Raw genomic sequence first — 17,444 nt, forward strand, 5'->3', positions numbered from 1 at the left:
CAAACCCAGGGAAGACAATATTTGACCACTCATGATTGTCATCTGAGCTGGCACTACCAGAAAGGTGGGTTCCAGCCTCCCAAGCAGTACAGGTAGGGGTAGTAAGGGTAGCTGTTATTGCATGGAGAGAGGCCTGGGACAAGCCTTCCTCTTTCAGAGCCGGCAGGGAGGAGTGCTTCTCCAGGTCTCCCAGGTCTGAGGTGAGCTGCTTTCGCTTGGTCTTATAGAGTCTGTTCTGGAACCATATTTTCACTTGGGTCTCAGTGAGCTTGAAGTTCTTGGCCAGGTGAGCCCTTTCAGGGGCTGACAGATACTTCTGGTGGCTGAACTTCCTCTCTAACTCAATGACCTGAGTGTGGGAGAAGGCAGCACGGGAGCGCTTCTGCGGCTGTTTCGAGGTTTGCTTGATAAGGAGCCTGCACTGTTTTCACTGTCCATCAGATAAGTCTCAAAGTGTCTATCTGGCTCGCTCTCCGCCGGTGCGTCAGCCTCCTGCCCGGTGCCAGGCCGGGCGCTCCACTCGTCCTCGGGCGCCCCAGCGCCACCTCTTCCTCGCTCGGACTCCAGCTCCTGGTCTCGCCGCGGGTCTGGCTGGCGCGGGGGCTGCAGGCTGCTCGTGTGGCCGCCGCGCCTCTCCACGCCGTCCCGCAGAATGTCCTGGATGAGGAAGGAGGTGAGCGGCTTGGACTGGGTGGCCGCCCCCACCTCCCTGGGCCGTGGCTTGGGAGCCCTAAGCATCCCGGTGGCTCTACTGCAGCCCGGCGGTGTCAGCTCTTTTATAAAGATTTTTATTTATTTATTTATTTGTCAGAGCACAAGCAGGGGGAGCAGCAGAGGAAGAGAGAGAAGCAGGCTTCTCACTGAGCAAGGACCCCGATGTGAGACTCTATCCCAGGACCCTGGGATCATGACCTGAGCCGAAGGCAGATGCTTAACGACCGAGCCACCCAGGCGTCCCTAAAACAGCACCTTTCTAATAGCAATAGTTTTAGCTACCTTGGATCGAAATGGAATGTAGGGAACAGCTGTCTTTTAAAAGTTATTTATCTTTTTGGATGCTAGTCATTGACCTTTATTTCTCCATTTCTTAAGGGCTAAGGATTCTCTTTGCACTCATAATCAGGAATTGGAAACATTCTTTTTAAAAAATTTTTTATTTAAATTCAGTAGTTAACATGTAGTGTATTATTAGTTTCAGGGGTAGAATTTAGTGATTTTATCAGTTGCATGTAACACCCAGTGCTCATTATATCAAGTGCCCTCTTAAATGCCCGTCTCCCAATTATCCCATCCCCCCACCCACCTCCCCTCCGGCAACCCTCAGTTCCCTATAGTTAAGAGTCTCTTATGGTTTGCCTCCCACTTTGTTTTTATCTTACTTTATTTTTCCTTCCCCTCCCCTATGTTCATCTGTATTGTTTCTTAAATCCCACGTATGAGTGAAATCATATGGTATTTGTCTTTCTCTGACTGACTTTGCCTAGCATAATATACTCTAGTTCCATCCATGTCATTGCAAATGGCAAGAATTTCATTCTTTTTGTTGGCTGAGTAATACTCCGTTGTGTGTATATACACACCCTCTCTTCTCTGTCCATTCCTCTATTGCATTCCTCTGTTGGTGGACATCTGGGCTCTTTCCACAGTTTGGCTGTTGCGGACATTAAGCAGTTGGAAATTTTTTTTTTTTTTCCTGGAAATATTCTTGTTACGGGGTCATTAAGTAAGCCTCAGGAAAATGCCTTGCTTTCCCAAGGCCTCAGACCTAAAATACCCTTGTAACTGCTACTGGGTCCCAGACAGATGAGCTGGAAGGTGGATGAGGAAGAAGGGTTAAGCCAGATTACCATGTGGCGGTCTGGGGAAAGACACAGACCGGCCTTTTGCAGTGTGTCCGTTTGTGCGCGCAGGTGACATGTACAGCCATGACGGGAATGCCGACGAACCGGAGTGGGTAAAGACGGAGAGGGAGCAGTTCGTGGAGTTTCGGGATAAGAATCGTGATGGGAAGATGGACAAGGAGGAGACCAAGGACTGGATCCTCCCCTCAGACTACGATCACGCGGAGGCGGAAGCCAGGCACCTAGTCTATGAGTCAGACCAGAACAAGGTAGGTCTGGCCAGGCCCAAACAGCCTAGTAGTGATCAAAGTCTGTTTGTGGGGGATTGGCTAAAACGTTCCTGTTGAGGTACCTAGAGCACGTCGGGTCTTCACTGGTCTAAGTCTGCTACAGATCTGAAGTTGACAGTTGAAAACTTAACAGGGCAGTGCTAGCTATCTGATCTCATTTTAGAAATCCGTTTGCCCAGTGTTCACACCATTGGAGGCATTTGGCTTCAGAAAAGAGCCTCTGTATATCGCCTGTGTCCAGCGTGCGTCATCTGTTATCTTTGGATCCCCAGGAAGTTTTCTCTGCTTTTTTTTTCTTACCTCCTTTGTGTTTTTACCTATTACAGGCTCATTTTGCCTGCTCAAAGTTGGTCATTTCCTTCTTAAATACACTCTTTAAAATTAAGTTCTTTTTAGTGGGTTGTAAATCAGCATTTATATAGAGCTTGTTAAAATTTTCCTTGGTCAATTAGCTGAGGCATTTGTTTCATAAAAAGAGTGGTAGTCTCACTAAGCCATCACCTTTTCAGCAGTTTTAATGCTCTGCTTAGAGTAAGCTGAAACTCAATCTAAACATGGGGGGGTGTATTCTGAACATTCTCCTATCTAGGCCAGTCTTCTGTTTGAGATGCAGTGTCTTATCATCTGAGCCTTTTTAAGGCACAGTCTGTTTTGAGTTCTTGCTTCAGTCACTTCAGGAGCCAGGTGCTGTGTCCCGAGATACGTGGGAAAAGGAAACTCCCAAGGTCATCCCTTGTGAATCCGGCCTAGATAATTTTTGAGCTGAGGTCTGAGCCTTCATTTGGGGTTGTGTCTGGAATCTGTTGGTGGCTAGGGCATAGCAGGGGTGAAGACTATGGGGATGTTAGCAGATTTCATTGTTCCCTTTAGGCAAAGACTGGATTCACTTTAAAGCATTTTCCCCGGTTCTTCCTGTCTCTTACGTATACATAGGAGATGGCCCACATTTTGCTTGATGCATTAAGTTACTGAGCTGTGTTAATTCCGTCCTTCCACTTTTAACTTTCTTGATAAGAAAAATGTATTAATTGCTGTTTTCTTCTCTCTTTGTGTGTATGTTGTGGAGGGTTGGGGGTGAAGGTTGAGTCCACATTTAGTTTAGTGGGAATTAGAATTTTAAATCCTGACTAACCCCTTTTGTTCTGTAGCGGTGTTTCTAAATTTGGAATGGGAAATCGTTTTTGCCTCGATTCACTCTTCTCTCTAATTTCAGGATGGCAAGCTTACCAAGGAGGAGATTGTTGACAAGTACGATTTATTTGTGGGCAGCCAGGCCACAGATTTTGGTGAGGCCTTAGTACGGCATGATGAGTTCTGAGCTGCAGACAGAAGAACCCACATTTCTTCAAAAGTAATTTATTTTTACAGCTTCTGGTTTCACATGAAATTGTTTGCGCTACTGAGACTGTTAATACAAACTTTTAAGACCTGAAAAGGCGTAATGAAAACCATCCCGTCCCCATTCCTCCTCCTCTTTGAGGCACTGGAGGGAACTGTGCTTCTGAGGAACAACTCTAATTAGTACACTTGTGTTTGTAGATTTACACTTTGTATTATGTATAACATGGTGTGTTTATTTTTGTATTTGTTCTCTGGTTGGGAGTATGATATGAAGGATCAACATCCTCAACTCACGCTTGTAGGCAAACGTTAGCCCTTCACTCTTTCTCAACCCTTGCCATACGATTTTTTTAATTCTGACTTAACTAATTTTTTAAGCCTGAGATCAATAAGAAATGTTTAGGAGAGAGAAAAGGGAAAAAAATACACCCCACAATTATTTTTAGAGAGACAACACTTAATCTTGCCTGTTGAAAAGTATGTTTCGTAAGTAGTAGGGGCCACATATTCCATTCAGTTGCTCTAAGTCCAGCAATTGATCATGGCATTATCTGGGCAAGGACAGATTCCTGTGCTGTCAGAAAGCTTGGCTCGTCTTGATTTCATTCAGTTTTTTTTCTTCCCAGTAAGACTAGCTGTTTGCTAATTTTGCCAAGCACAGCTGTGGTGGGAAGAGTTAGGGCCAGTGTCTTGAAAATCAATCAAGTAGTGAGTGATCTCTTTACAGAGCTATACATAGAAACAGCTGGAAAACTGAGGGAAAAATACAAGTGTTTTCAGGGCACACACTTTTTTCTGGGTGTGCATCTGTTGAAGTGCTCAAGACTTCCTTGCCTATTGAATCACTGTAAGTGCCCCCCGTTCAGCTCCTATTTCCCCAGGTGTTCCTAGGAATTAATCTTGCTTTCACTACATAGTTAAAATGTACTCCTTTCCAATTATGTCATTTCATTGAAAGTGCCTTTAATGAGAGAAATGATCACTGAATGAGGGTTCTCTTAAGAAACCCTGAGATGAAATGAAGAGATTATTTGGACCACCTCATATGAAGCTTACACCCTCCCAATGTATTGGGGATTTTTTTTTTTCTTCCCTTTCTCTTTCAGACAGTGGTTAAATAGCAGTATTAGTTAGGAGCTTGGTTGCAGTGTTCTTATCTTGTGGGCTGGTTTCCAAAAACCACATGCTGCTGAATTTACCAGGGATCCTCATACCTCAGAATGCTAACCACTTACTACCAGGCCTATTTCTGTGTCAGCTGAAGAGCTTGAACTCAGACTCAAAGATGAGAGGGCCTACTGAGAGGACTCTTTGGTTTGAGGACCATTGTTCAACCTTCTTGCCTTTGACCTGTCGCCCCCTCTCCCCGTGGCCCCAAAAAAAGTTTATCATGGATCAGCAGATTGCCAATCCTTGTCAAAGAGAGGGACATCGTAGAAAGAGCTGAAGAAGCTGCCTTCTGTTCCCAACTCACTTTACCCATGTTTTATGTAACACAAACTCTGTCTTTTTTGGTCCTTTTCTTACAGATGGACCTCTTTTGAGAAGAATTATTGTATTCCAAACTTTTTTAGCCCTCAGGTTACTAAGATGATAAACATATGTATATCTAACCTTTATTATTTCATGTATCTTTCTGGATAATACATTCAGGTGGTGCTGGGTGATTATTATAATCTGAACCTAGGTGTATCCTTTGGTCTTCCATGATCATGTTGAGGTGGACTACTTGGCCTGGCAAAAAGCCAGATTATCACGGAACTTGATCCTGGCCTTTGCATTGAGCTCTTGAGAGTGGATACACTCTTTTTAACCCCAATATAGGGGAATGTAAATTCTCTGCTCTCCAGATTCCCCATTTTTATCATTAAGAAGATCAAAGATAATAACGTCAACCCAGGATTAGAGAGGGCACATCATGAACTGTGTGGCAGGAGAGCCTTGCAGCTCACTAGGTACAGAGAACCCAGGCCTTATGTTAAAGTTACGCACTTAGAAAGCAAACCTTCATATGCTAAAATGGCAACTTCTGGATGCTGGGTGCTCAGCAGCAAGCATACTCTAATAATCTCTAATGATCCCCCTGGATTATCTTTTTGGTTTAAGTCAAGCCTGAGGCTGGTGAACAGTAGCTACACACCCACATTGTGTGTTCTGTGAATGCTAGCTCTCTTGAATTTGGATACTGGTTATTTTTTATAGAGTGTAAACCAAGTTTTATATTCTATAATGCAAACAGGTACCTATCTGTTTCTAAATAAAACTGTTTACATTCATTGTGGGGTATGCGTATTCCTTTATTCTCTTAAGAAATGGAACTCTTGCTTATTACAATGATGGGTGCTGTAAAATATCAAGAAACAGAGGTCTCCTAGAAGGTTTACCATACACCCTCCCCATCCCGGAGAAGTTCTGCCTTCTCCCGGATTAGCTATTCCTTTTTTATTTCTGAAATCTTCTGGCATCTTCCTCACTACAGCTGTAACCCCTCTTTGCTTTCCTCGGGCCATGTAACTGGAGAGGAGTCCAGCTGCTCATTACATAATTACCTGATACCAAACACAAGCCATTCCTGAATGCACACAGCATTTATTCTGACTTTTATTTCAAAAAGGCTCTTTTTCAGGGGGTGCAGAGGGGAAGCATAAAGTATAAAGTAAAACAGTTTTTTGAACATTTTGGTATAGTTCATAAATGGTATTAAGATGTGCACAGTCATTTTGAGAACATGAAGGGAATTAACCATTAACTTTACTAAATAATGCAGCTTAAGACAGGTTTAGCCAAATTGGGTGGGGAGCACCTGGAATAATTCATGCTGGCTCAGTAGCTTCTGGACATGGCTGTCCCTGCCAGAACTATAGGATTATTGGCAGTGATGGCATAAAGAAGTTCTTTCAAACTCGTATTTTGGGCCTACTCAAGGTTTTGGTTTTTTCTTTATATCTCTCTGATTTTTTTTTTTTTAAGATTTTGTTTATTTGACACACAGAGATAGCACAAGCAGGAGGAGCGGCAGGCAGAGGGAGAGGGAGAAGTAGGGTCTCTGCTGAGCAGCCTGATGCGGGGCTCGATCCCAGGACCCTGGGATCATGACCTGAGCCGAAGGCAGCCGCTTAATCAACTGAGCCACCCAGGCGCCCTATCCGATCTCTAAGGTGTTTTAAGTTTGTTCTAATTCAGAATGTATTATTTCAGAACAGATCCTCAATAGGAAAAAAAAAAATTACAAAAAATTATTATCCATACACTGAAAAATCCGTCATACTTCTTTATAGTTGCCTCATAAATCAGTTCTCCAAGTGCTATGAATGATGCCACGTAGGAGTAGAAATTGAGGATTGTTGACATGGCCTTTGGAGTGGTCTAAAGTAGACCTGGTTGGAACAGTAGCTTTGTGGGTGAGAAAAGAATGGTAGGAAAATGGAAAGTGGACTCCCTGATTTGCCATTATACCCTTCCCATCTTTTTCTGCATTTGTTAGTAGTTTGGTTTTTGAGAGAGAAAGAAGAAATTTCCCTAAATGTAAAATCCTAGTTGTTGCAAATAAGCCAATATGGCTCCTTAGTTAGGGCCAACTTGACTGGGAGAAACAGTAGTAGAGACTTCTGTTTTCTGGGAGCTGGACATTACAGAATCATCTGTCATGGATTTCCCACACACCATCTCCATGATGCAGGCTCAGAACTGGAAGGAATGGACAGAATTGGAGAGAGCCCCTTGCAGCCCAGTACAGAGGAGGTGACATCAAGAAATGGGGGGGGCAAAGAGATCTCATTCTTTGTATCCCCAAAGCCTTGTGCAATGCCTTATACCCAGGATCTCCTCACGTGTTTTTTCTTTTAAAGATTTTATTTACTAGAGAATGAGCGGGGGCGGGGGGAGCAGAGAGAGAGAAACAGACTCCATGCTGAGCATGAAGCCCTACTCAGGGCTCGATCCCAGGACCCGGAAATCATGACCTGAGCCAAAGGCAGACGCTTAACTGACTGAGCCACCTAGCCAGGCGCCCCTCCTCAAGTGGTTTTGAATACATCTTCCCAATCCTTAGAGCTACTCCTAGGTCTACAATAATAATCCCTACATATTTTGGCTCAGAGACTTGACTGTTGGGAAACCTCAAAGCAGCACCTGCCTCATCAGAACACTCAAAAGCAATGCCAGAGTAGGCCTGCCCACACACCCCACCATTATTAGAGGGTGCTCCCAATTGGAAAGAATTGCCAATTTTGTTTCCATCCAGAAGTTTTGAATGCATCTCTGTAGACTGAGGAAACAAAATAGCTATTAATAATTCTCAAAGCAGGGAGTTTGCCCCACAAGACAGGAACTCTCCTAGATTTATCTGAGTTTGGGTTTTTATTAGCTCAGACGCAGGATTTGGGATAGGTGGCCACTTGGTACCTTCAGATGATAAACTGTGTTAGAGATGTGTGCATGTGCGATTTCTGTGCTTTTGCATATGCTCCTGCAGACTGCAAGTTGGAAGGGAAAGGATTAAGAACTTGTGAAGTGGAAGGACTAGGAATTTAGGGGAATGATTATTAGTTTTTCAAGAAAACAAAACCCTTTCACTTCTCATCCTGCCCTTTGGAGCAACCTGATTTTTAGGGCTCAAGTTCTGTTTTCTCTGGGTTCTATTACCTTGTCTCGATGACCATACTTGTCTCCCTGTGCTTACCAAGGGCTTTCCTTGTTCACCCTTAGAAACCTTTTGAGTAGAGTCCAAGGTGCTCTGAATCAAAAGTTGTTGGTGAGAAAAGAACCAGGTCTTAACGAACTGGAGTCTCATTGGAATGTAAATAGAGAGCTTTACCTGCTTATTCATAAAGCAGTAGATGATGGGGTTGTGGACACAAGCACTCTTGGAGAAGAAGGCAGGAATGGTGACAAGCCGTAAGTCCAGCCCGTGGTTCCGGTTGTTGACCATATACATGGCCATTGCAGCATAGGGCGTGTAACAGAGACAGAAGGAGCCCACCATCACTACCACCATCCGGCTCACCTCCCGCTCGGCCTTCTGGGTTGAAGCAGACTCCTGTTGCTGGGCTGCAACCTGGGCAGAGCACAGAGAAACATTCTCGTCTCCCTGGCCCTCAACTCCCCACCTCTCCGCCCTTTCCTACCAGGGGGGCATCCACTCCAGTTGCCTCTCTTCTGTCCCAGCTTCTGGCCTAGCGCCTCTTGCTCTCCTTCCTTGAGGAAGGTGGGATGGAGAATGGCTCTCTGGTCTGTGACTTTTTGGAAGGGATCATATGAATCTCTTGCCACACGTTTGAGCAGAGAGGACCCCGCCCTACTCTTCACACCATTTCATCATACTCCCTGCCCCCACTTCCTTCACTGCTTTCAATATCCCCTCTACCTGGCTGTGGACATTTCCAGATGTCTTCTGTTCTAAAGCACTCACCAGCTCTTCCCTCTCTTCTGGAGCCCCCTGACTCCCCTCCTCCCTGACCCTCACAAAAATCACTCACAGCTCTGAGGGCTCCCAGCAGCTGCGAGTAGCAGAAGCAGATGAGGGAGAGAGGCACAATGTAGCAGAAGATGAAGAGGAACCAGGTATAGTACTCGCTGCGGTATTTGGTGCCCACGGTGTACCAGTCGGGGCCACAGGAACACTGCAGGCCCTCAGGGATGGACCTGCAAGGGACCAAGCACTCACCCACCGGACAAGCACTTGCCCACTGCGGGGCTCAGCACAAGAATGAGTGGGGTGGGTGCTGAGATTCCTGGACTGTGCTCTCCCCGTAGAGGATGCTCAAGGACTTCATGCAGGGGCGGTTTCTGACCTTACCAGCTGAGGCTGTAGCAATTCCACCTGCAGGGTAAACATCAGCACTTGCCTCCCACAGCCCTTGCCCTCACCTACTCTACCAGCTCTTTAAAAGTGGAAGTCAGGGGTGCCTGGGTGGCGCAGTCTGTTAAGCATCTGAGATGCTTGGTTTCAGCTGCGGTAGTGATCTCAGGGTGGTGAGATCGAGCCCCGCATCTGGTTCCACGTTCAGGGCGGAGTCTGCTCAAGACTCCTTCTCCCTCTGTCCCTCCCCGACCCCTGTGCTCCCTCTCTCTCTCTCTCTCTCTCTCAAATAAATAAATAAGAAGTCAAAGACTTAGGTTATACCCAACTCTTTCCACCCACATCAGCTTGAGCTCCTAGCTCAGCACCACTGCCCTACACTCTCACCGGCTCCAGCCAAAGAAGGGTGGGATGGAGACGCCAATACCAATGGTCCAGGTAGCCAGGACCACCATCAGTGCGTGCTTGGAGCTGAAGCGGAAATTGCCGAAGGGCTTACAGATGACCATGTAGCGCTCAAAGGCCAGGAAGGCCAGTGACCAGCCTGTCACCAGACCTGTAGTGAAACATGAGGGTAATTGGGGTAGACACTCCCACCCAGCCTGGCAGGCAGGATGGAATACAAATGGTGGAGCAAGCATGGGGACTGATGGTTGGTGTGGAGTTTGGGACTTGGTCAAACTTCTAGTCCCAGCTACTTTATACCCAATGATAAAGAGCACCAAACTCCTTTTCCCCCGGCTCCTCTTTAGGGGCCCACTCTAACCCAACAGTCTGGTCCCTGGTTCCAATCCTGGAGCAGTCCTTTGTCTCCCCCCAGTCTCCTTCCCCTTCAGTACCTGCCGTAGAGCCCAGAGAGGCCTCCAAAGCACAAACGTGGCGGCCAAAGATGAAGTATCCCTGACAGCTGGCGATGAAGACGCTGAAGACAGAGATGCAGTAGAGGAAGCCGCCCAGGGACACATTGACCAGAATATAGTTGAGTGGCTGTCGCAACTTCTCGTAGCGCAGGGTGGCCACCAGCACCGAGGCATTGAGTGAGTGGTGTCCCTGCAAAGAAGACAAAGCCCATGAAGACTGCTTGGAGGTGGAAGGCCCAGACAGGGGCAATGTGGTACTGAGGCCCATCCCATGGCCCCACCAAGGAGATGTTCTTGAACAGATAAAACTCCTCCTCCCCTGACATCTTACTCATGGGATGTCCCCACACTCTCTGATTCCTCTTATAGATTACCGTCCCACCACCACCTCTCCCCTGCCCTCTAAAGCCCCTTTCAGGCTCCCTGAATGATCAGTACTGATCCTAAGCCTCCTAAGGACAAAGTTTTGAGATTAGAGATGTCCAAGCCCCCACCTAAACCTCCTTTGTGGCCCCAAAGCCGATTGTGTGTTCTTGAGAGGATAAAAATTTTGGGCTCAAAGAATCAACATGCAGTGCTGGGTGCTGGAATGACTAGGAGTCTGCTCACTGCAGCCTGGGGGTGCTGACCCATATTTAGCAGGGATGTGTCCACCACTGTGTGTGTGTGTGTGTGTGTGTGTGTTTGTCCTTTGAATGAAACTATTGAGGGTACGCCTTTCGGTTTGGCTTCCGGCGCCACTACATCCCTATACATTTCTGCACCCATCTGCTCCTTTGTGGAAGGTGCCCCCTAAGTCTCCCTCTCCAGACATCTTGGGCTCACGGCCAGCCTGGGAAACAGCCTTGGGCCACAGAAGAGTCAGGGAATGGGGAGCACCATGGGTGGGAGCACCTTAGTGAACAGCCTTCACAGATCAGTACAGGGGCAACTGGACAATGCTTGAAGTCTAAGGCCTCCCTGGCTGCCTCTGTTTCTTCATGTGGAGTCTACCCAGGAGGGTGTATTTTCTGCTCAGATGCCCCGCTCCAAACCTCAGCCAGGCTGAGGTTGGTTTGCTCGCTGGCCCCGCCTTGAGTTCAGCAGTGCCCAAGTCACCAAGTGCCCAAGTCTTGCCCTGTCTGCTCTCAAGTCCTGCCCAGCTCTCACAGCCGGACTCAACACCTGTTCCGCGCAGCCCGCCCCAACGAGTCCACCGCAGTGAGGCCACCCCAGCGAGGCCAGCTCTGCCCTAAGCTCTGCCCTGTGAATGTGTCCCCTGCCCCACCTCAGCGGACTGTGAGCACAAGAGATCAAAGCGACGCACTCTGAATACAGGTAAGGGGAAGTGAAAGGGTGGCTCCTGGTGGCCCAGGTGTTTGTATCACATGAATCCCCCCACGGGGGGAAAAATATAAACAAAATATGAAAAACGACTCCTGGAAAGCGCTATAAAGTACCCCAAAGCAGGCAGCAACGGAAAGGACCCAATCCTTGAATGAAAGGAACCATCTACATGTAAATGGATTATTTCCTGAGGGCCCTCTGCCCAGGCTAAAGGGCAGGGGACAGCTGGGAAGTCCCAGCCTTTATGCCCTGAAGAGGCAGAGGACAGAGTCTGGGACTCCAGACTGGCTGAAGATGGAAGGTGGGTCTCCTGGAAGGAAGGATGCCCCAGCAGAGGGAGGCTCCCCTCCAATCGGAGGCTGCGGGCCGAGCTCTACAAGTAGGAGTGTGGCCGGAGCCCAGCAGAAAAGGCCGGAGCTGGAGGTCTGACAGCTGAGAGCAGAGGCGCGGGCTGCCAAACAGGGTGGCAGAGAAAGAGTTCGAGATTGATTCCACCAAGGTAGAGGAGTGGGGCAAACCCTCCTGGCTTTCCATCTGAAACTCCAGGAGGCCACACCTCAGGATAAAATCTACGGCCCTTGAATCCTGAGCTAGAACGGCTCAAAGCCGACTCGCCAGCCATTTGTGAGAAACTGACGTCTCCACGCACATGCGCGCAACAACGCACGCCCTCCACAGACACTCCCCCGCAGGGGGGACTCTGGCGGAGGCCCAGCTCAGCAGTGTCCAGGAATTGCAAGGCCCCGGGTTCTCCATTAGATTGCTGGGTCAGCTGGTCCTCTGCCCCAGGCAGACTCTTAGGACCAGGGCCAGAGGCCATCTCTCAGGCTGTGTGAAGTGCTACCTCCGGGCAGGGCATGGGGCCCGTTGGCCTGTGCTGAGTGGAACGAGTCAGCCTCTGCTGTCTTCAGGGCTCTGCTGAGGTGCCCAGCTCTGTAAACGGTTCTGACAGGAAGCTTCGGGCTTGGCCTGCCAACCCAGCTGGTGTGGACAAAAGACACCCCAAGGCCCTCCCACTGGTACTACCCAGGCTAGGTGGCTGCACATTTTGGCCTCTTCTAGGTCCATCCTGAAACCTTTCCAAACAGTCTTTCCCACCTTATTCTCCCCAACATCAGAGGGAGGGGCAGTGGGCGCAAGCTGGAAGCAACCCAGCCCCAGGTAAAATGGGGCAGATGCCCAGCGCCCGGAGGGGGCGGGGTGGCGGACAGCTAGGGCCAGAAAGAGCCTTTCCCAAGTATAGGGTCTTGTTGGTACCCATGGAGGGGACAACAAGTTTTCAGAGTCAGCGAAGCCATGGAGTAGAGAGCAGGAAGATTTTGAGGATGGGGCATGGGGTAAAGGTGGAGGGTAATGCTAGAAAAACTGAAGGCAGTTTGAGTACATTTAACATATACAGTGCCCTTTCCAAATTTAAAGTCACTTCATTAATTTCGGAACATGATGGTATACTAAGGCTTTACAGAAGATTATTTTAGTTAGGTGTATTTAGACCAGGCTTTCTCCATCTCCACACTATTGATATATTGGATCAGACAATTCTTTGCTGGGGGAGGGGGCGCGGCTGTCTTGTGCATTGTAGGATGTTTAACAGCGTTCCTGGTCACTACCCACTGGAGGCCAACAGCACTGGCACCACCTCAGTCATGATAATCAAAAATGTTTCCAGACACCAATATCCCCTGAGAAGCAAAACCACCCCCCCGCCTTCTCCCATCCAGTTAAGAACCACTGACTTAGATTTAGATGTATCAATGTCCAGAACAAAATGGGAAAAAAAAAACAGTCAAGAGGAAATTTGTTTTTCCATTCTAACTGTCTAAAAAAAGGAAAGTCCTAGAAAAGGAGGATTTTTTTTTTTTTAAATTTTTTTTTTTTTTTGGGGGAGGGGGGGTGTGTGCGGGGGGTGGGGGGGGTAGAGGGGGAGAGAGGGTAGGCCGAGGAAGAGGGAGAGAGAGAATCCCAAGCAGTCTCCACTCTGAGCACAGAGCCTGACGCAGGGCTAGATCCCACAACCCTGAGATCATGACCCAAGCGTCAGATGCTCAACCCACTGAGCCATTCAGGAGCCCCCAAAAGAGGATACTTTTTGAATAGTCTTAGCATTTTGGTTTTTTTTTTTTTTTTCCTATTCTCTCTAGGAGTTTATTCATCTATACTCCCACCTTTTCCAGAAATAGTTTAAGGGAAGTTTGTAAGAATATATGGGACACAACAAGAAGTCATGAATCAAATGTAGGAGCAAAAGAAGAAGAAAGAGAACAACAGCGGGGAGTTCAAAAGTCAAGAATTAAATTGAAATATGACCACACATTCATGCTTTCTAGAAGCTACATGTTTACATAATTCAGTGTCCAGAAAGCAAATGCAAACCAACTGTTCTTGGGATTATGACAGACAAGAATACCTCCCCAGGGACTATACGAAGGCGACGTTGGTGTGATATAATAAACAATGTCCTCAAGAACATTCCCGAGCAGACAGAACAACCAGTTTCATAGGACTGGATATACTCCTGACTATTACCCCTCCATGTGGACTCAACACAAAGCATAATTCAGAACTGGACATAAACCAGAACCATTAGGTTGGGTGCCAAATACCAGCTCCAGGGGGCTGCTCTGATCCAGAGGACATTTAGGCTCTCTGGAGGCTTGAAGTACATTTCCCTTTGCCTTCTCTAATCCTTGCTTCTCTCTGCTTAGATTCCCATAATTTAATTTCTGTTTTTGAGTGGATTATAGGTATGTCCAGGACTGAATATTCAAAAAGTACAAAAGAATGTACAGTGAAAAATCCACTTATTTCCCAACTAGTTCCCCTCTCCCAAGGCAACCAGTGTTGGCTTTTGCTGTGTTGTTGATACATAGAGGAGGTGACAGTGAACTTGAGATGATGTGTCGTGACAACGTTGTCTGTTAAATACTGACCCATACGGGTTCTTCAGACAAATGATGAGATAAAAGAACGGTCTACGTGCTGACGTGGATATGAGGAGTCGTCAGAGGATTTGCCCGACTGAAAGCCACCCTCTCTTGGGAGGAAAGGGAGGAAGCTCCTAGACGTAGAGCCAGGATTCTCCCCAGAGAATTCCATCTATGGCTTGTTACACGCAGAGACAAACAAGTCATTGAGGGCCTAAAGTCCTAGTGCCCCCAGCAAGGCCGCAGTAATTTTAGCCTGGGGGGGGAAGAAAAGTGTATGGTAGGTGCCAATGGATTCCCACCAGAGCAGCGCTCCTCTCCCCAGACCCCTGCCATCCTGGAGGCGTTAGGCTGTGTGCGGGGGTGTTTAATGGCTGTCTCAATGGCGAAGAAGGGATTACTGGTATTTAGTGGGCAGGACACTGTTCCCGACAGGCCACACAACGAAGAATGATCCTGCGTCAAATTTGAACAGCACCCCCAGAGAGAAGCAGTGGCTGGAATCCAGCCCCCGTCTCATCCCTGAAACATTCTTAGCCCTTAGAAGACTCTCTTGGAGTAACCTCACTTCCTGGCACATCTACCAAGAGGAGCAATTTAGGGAATGTGTGCTGAGGTAATGGAATGACATGTTGAGCGCGCTATTATTTATAAGCCAGTTTAGAGCTGGGTAACAGCTACCCAAAAAAGTCTCTTTGGTTTTAGAATAGATGAGCTGTTGCCTTTCTCCCTGGCCATGATTCGTTAGTGGAAGCAGTTGTCTGTCCGGCCCTCCTGGATGGAGACCATGAAACTCCCCTGGATACAAACGAATGCTGGCCAACCCTCTCTCTGAAGTGAGGGGCCATTCTTCCTGCCTATCCAAGAGAAGACTGGGCTCGTGAGGAAGCCTGCTTAAAAGGATGGAAGGCAGGAGGTTTTCTTCAGGCTTATGGTTTCTACTTGGTGCCAAAAGATGAGGATTGACCTGAATGTCTGTTGCCACTAGTGATTTTTTGTGTCCTCCCCTGAGACTTTTCTTTCATGTACTCACTCACTCATTCATTCCCAGACATTTGCTAAGTGATGTCTACAATAACAGTTGTACTGTGAAGATGAGATTAATTTGGTAAAGTGATTACACAGAGCCCAGCGCACAGAAATGCTTGGGAGTCACTTGTCAGCAGGATTGCCAAGTGTCAGACACGAGGCTGGACCCAAAGACCAACAAGACAGCGCTCTGCCTTCTGCAAGCAAGCAGGGCCCGGTGGTGGTGGGTGGGGAGGAGGGATGGTGGATATGGTACAATGGAAGCCCAAAAGAGAGAGCCTGGCAGGGCCCCACTGGGTTCTCCCACAAGACCCCAGTTTCTGAGCCTCCCCCTCACTCTCACTGGGGAAACTCCCAGCCAGAAGGAACCCACCCAGGCCACACTTAGCCTGTGAGCAGGTTTCTTCCTGCAGCCTCTCTGGGCAGGATGAGGAGGGCAGGCTGGGGTGTGGGAGGGAGTGTGAGTATTTACAGGATGTATTCCCCTCTTTAGTTTTCTAGAAAGTCTGGGTAGCAGTGTCTACTGTGTTTAAAACAGGCTTTAGATTTAGATAAATGTGCCTCTTGTACGCTGAATGCAGATCAGTTTCCCTTTCTTACAATGGGGATGACACCTATCTCACAAGGTTGTTATAAGGCTGAATAAGATCTGCAAAGCACAGAACACACTACCCGGCCCATATTAAGCATCAAAGGGCAACTTTCCTAGTGAGTATTTTCCCCCCACCCTCATGTTGCCGTCACAATAACCCCTCTCCTTCGTACAGCATCTTACAGTTTGCAGACTGCCTTCACAGACATCGTCTTGCCTGATCCTCAAATTACCCTGCAAAGCACACAGGGCAAGTGTTACTTCCCCAACTAACAGATGAAGACACTGAGTGAGTCTGCAAATGTCTTCTAGTCAAGGTGATCTGGGCCAGTCTTCTGCTTCCTCATCTCGGAGGCTGATGATGTGGAGGATTTTTTCTGGTGGTCTGATCATGAGGAAGGAAAGAAGCGTTCTTCATGGGGTGCAGGCTCCCTCAGACCTGGGGCTCCCCTGGAAAGTGGAGGTTGCTGCACCCTGGCTTGTTCTCTGCCTTTTCTCACCAGCACCCCCACAAAGTCCACGTGGTAGCCCCAGGGAAGAAACGGGCTGGTCCTGGGGAAGGGGCCCTGCCCGTAGCATCTGCGTGGCTCCACAGTGGGCCAGGGAGGGGCGGAGGGAGCCAAGAGAGAGGCAAAGCCCGCGGGAGTGCAGCCAGCCTGGGCTGGTTGCCAGCCTGGGAAAAGATTCCACCTCTAGGAACCATAAACTGCGCCTGCTGCTGATGTGGCAGGGAAGGCACATCTGGCCAAACATAACCATCAGTGGCTCGTTGGTCTAGGGGTATGATTCTCGCTTAGGGTGCGAGAGGTCCCGGGTTCAAATCCCGGACGAGCCCTTGTTTTCCTGGTTTTTTTTTCCTGTACCCCAACATACACTGCCTGCCCCTGGTAGGGTTGAGGCAGAAAGATGGCCTAGTGGTGAGTGAATTAAAGGATCCTAAAGACAAGCTGCCGGTCATTCTCTCCATTAGCAATGGCCTGTATATGCCCCATTTGGACTCAGTGGAAAAAATAGCAATGACCTGTATATGCCCCATTTGGACTCAGTGGAAAAAAAAAAACAACCATTTTTTCCACTCAGTCCAAATGGGGCAGAGGGGGACTGGCATCAGGAGCTGGGCTACAGAAGGTTAAAGTCAAAGGGTTGCATTGTGTTAGGCAAAAAGAGCCTCTCGGAGGGCCTCATATGAAGAATAAATGATCAGGACAATTTGGGGGGGAGGGTCTGAGCCGGAGGTCAAGAAAAGACAAGCTCCTTGTATAAAACCCAAGATGTGAAATGCACTGGATTCGAAGTCCAAAAGGTAGGGTTAAAGTTACAATTTTGAGTCTCAGTTTTCCCATTGGTAAAATGGGAACAGTAATGCTTATTTCTTAGAGTTCTTGGGAGGATTAAAGCAGAAATTGTACGTGAAAGCCCTTTGCGAACTATAATTCACCTT

General features: G+C 47.9%; 2 protein-coding genes, 1 non-coding gene and 1 pseudogene across 4 annotated transcripts in view; 2 read left to right on the forward strand and 2 right to left on the reverse strand.

The window, feature by feature from the left end:
- Positions 1 to 5,748, forward strand: part of CALU (calumenin) — a 30,828-nt gene extending 25,080 nt beyond the window's left edge. For both annotated transcript variants that reach the window (XM_025865568.2, XM_025865569.2), the window contains exons 6-7: positions 1,911 to 2,110; positions 3,345 to 5,748. In XM_025865568.2, the coding sequence (XP_025721353.1) occupies positions 1,911 to 2,110; positions 3,345 to 3,449 (305 nt within the window). In that variant the 3' untranslated portion in view covers positions 3,450 to 5,748. The remainder of the gene's footprint in view (positions 1 to 1,910; positions 2,111 to 3,344) is intronic.
- Positions 35 to 738, reverse strand: LOC112818473 (homeobox protein Nkx-3.1 pseudogene; annotated as a pseudogene).
- An 899-nt stretch (positions 5,749 to 6,647) lies between the features above and the next one.
- Positions 6,648 to 10,467, reverse strand: OPN1SW (opsin 1, short wave sensitive). Its single transcript, XM_025865580.2, is given in 6 exon segments — positions 6,648 to 7,159; positions 8,289 to 8,528; positions 8,950 to 9,115; positions 9,660 to 9,828; positions 10,112 to 10,310; positions 10,312 to 10,467. Coding segments are annotated over 6 exon segments (1,053 nt in total). The 3' UTR covers positions 6,648 to 7,036.
- Positions 10,468 to 16,766: 6,299 nt separating this feature from the next.
- On the forward strand, positions 16,767 to 16,838 carry TRNAP-AGG (transfer RNA proline (anticodon AGG)). Its single transcript has one exon. It is a non-coding gene; the product is annotated as a tRNA-Pro (tRNA).
- The last annotated feature ends 606 nt before the right edge of the window (positions 16,839 to 17,444 follow it).

Source organism: Callorhinus ursinus, unplaced genomic scaffold, assembly GCF_003265705.2.
Source record: "Callorhinus ursinus isolate GAN/ISIS: 27379988/994484 unplaced genomic scaffold, GSC_fseal_2.0 scaffold12, whole genome shotgun sequence".
NCBI classification, from domain to species: domain Eukaryota; kingdom Metazoa; phylum Chordata; class Mammalia; order Carnivora; family Otariidae; genus Callorhinus; species Callorhinus ursinus.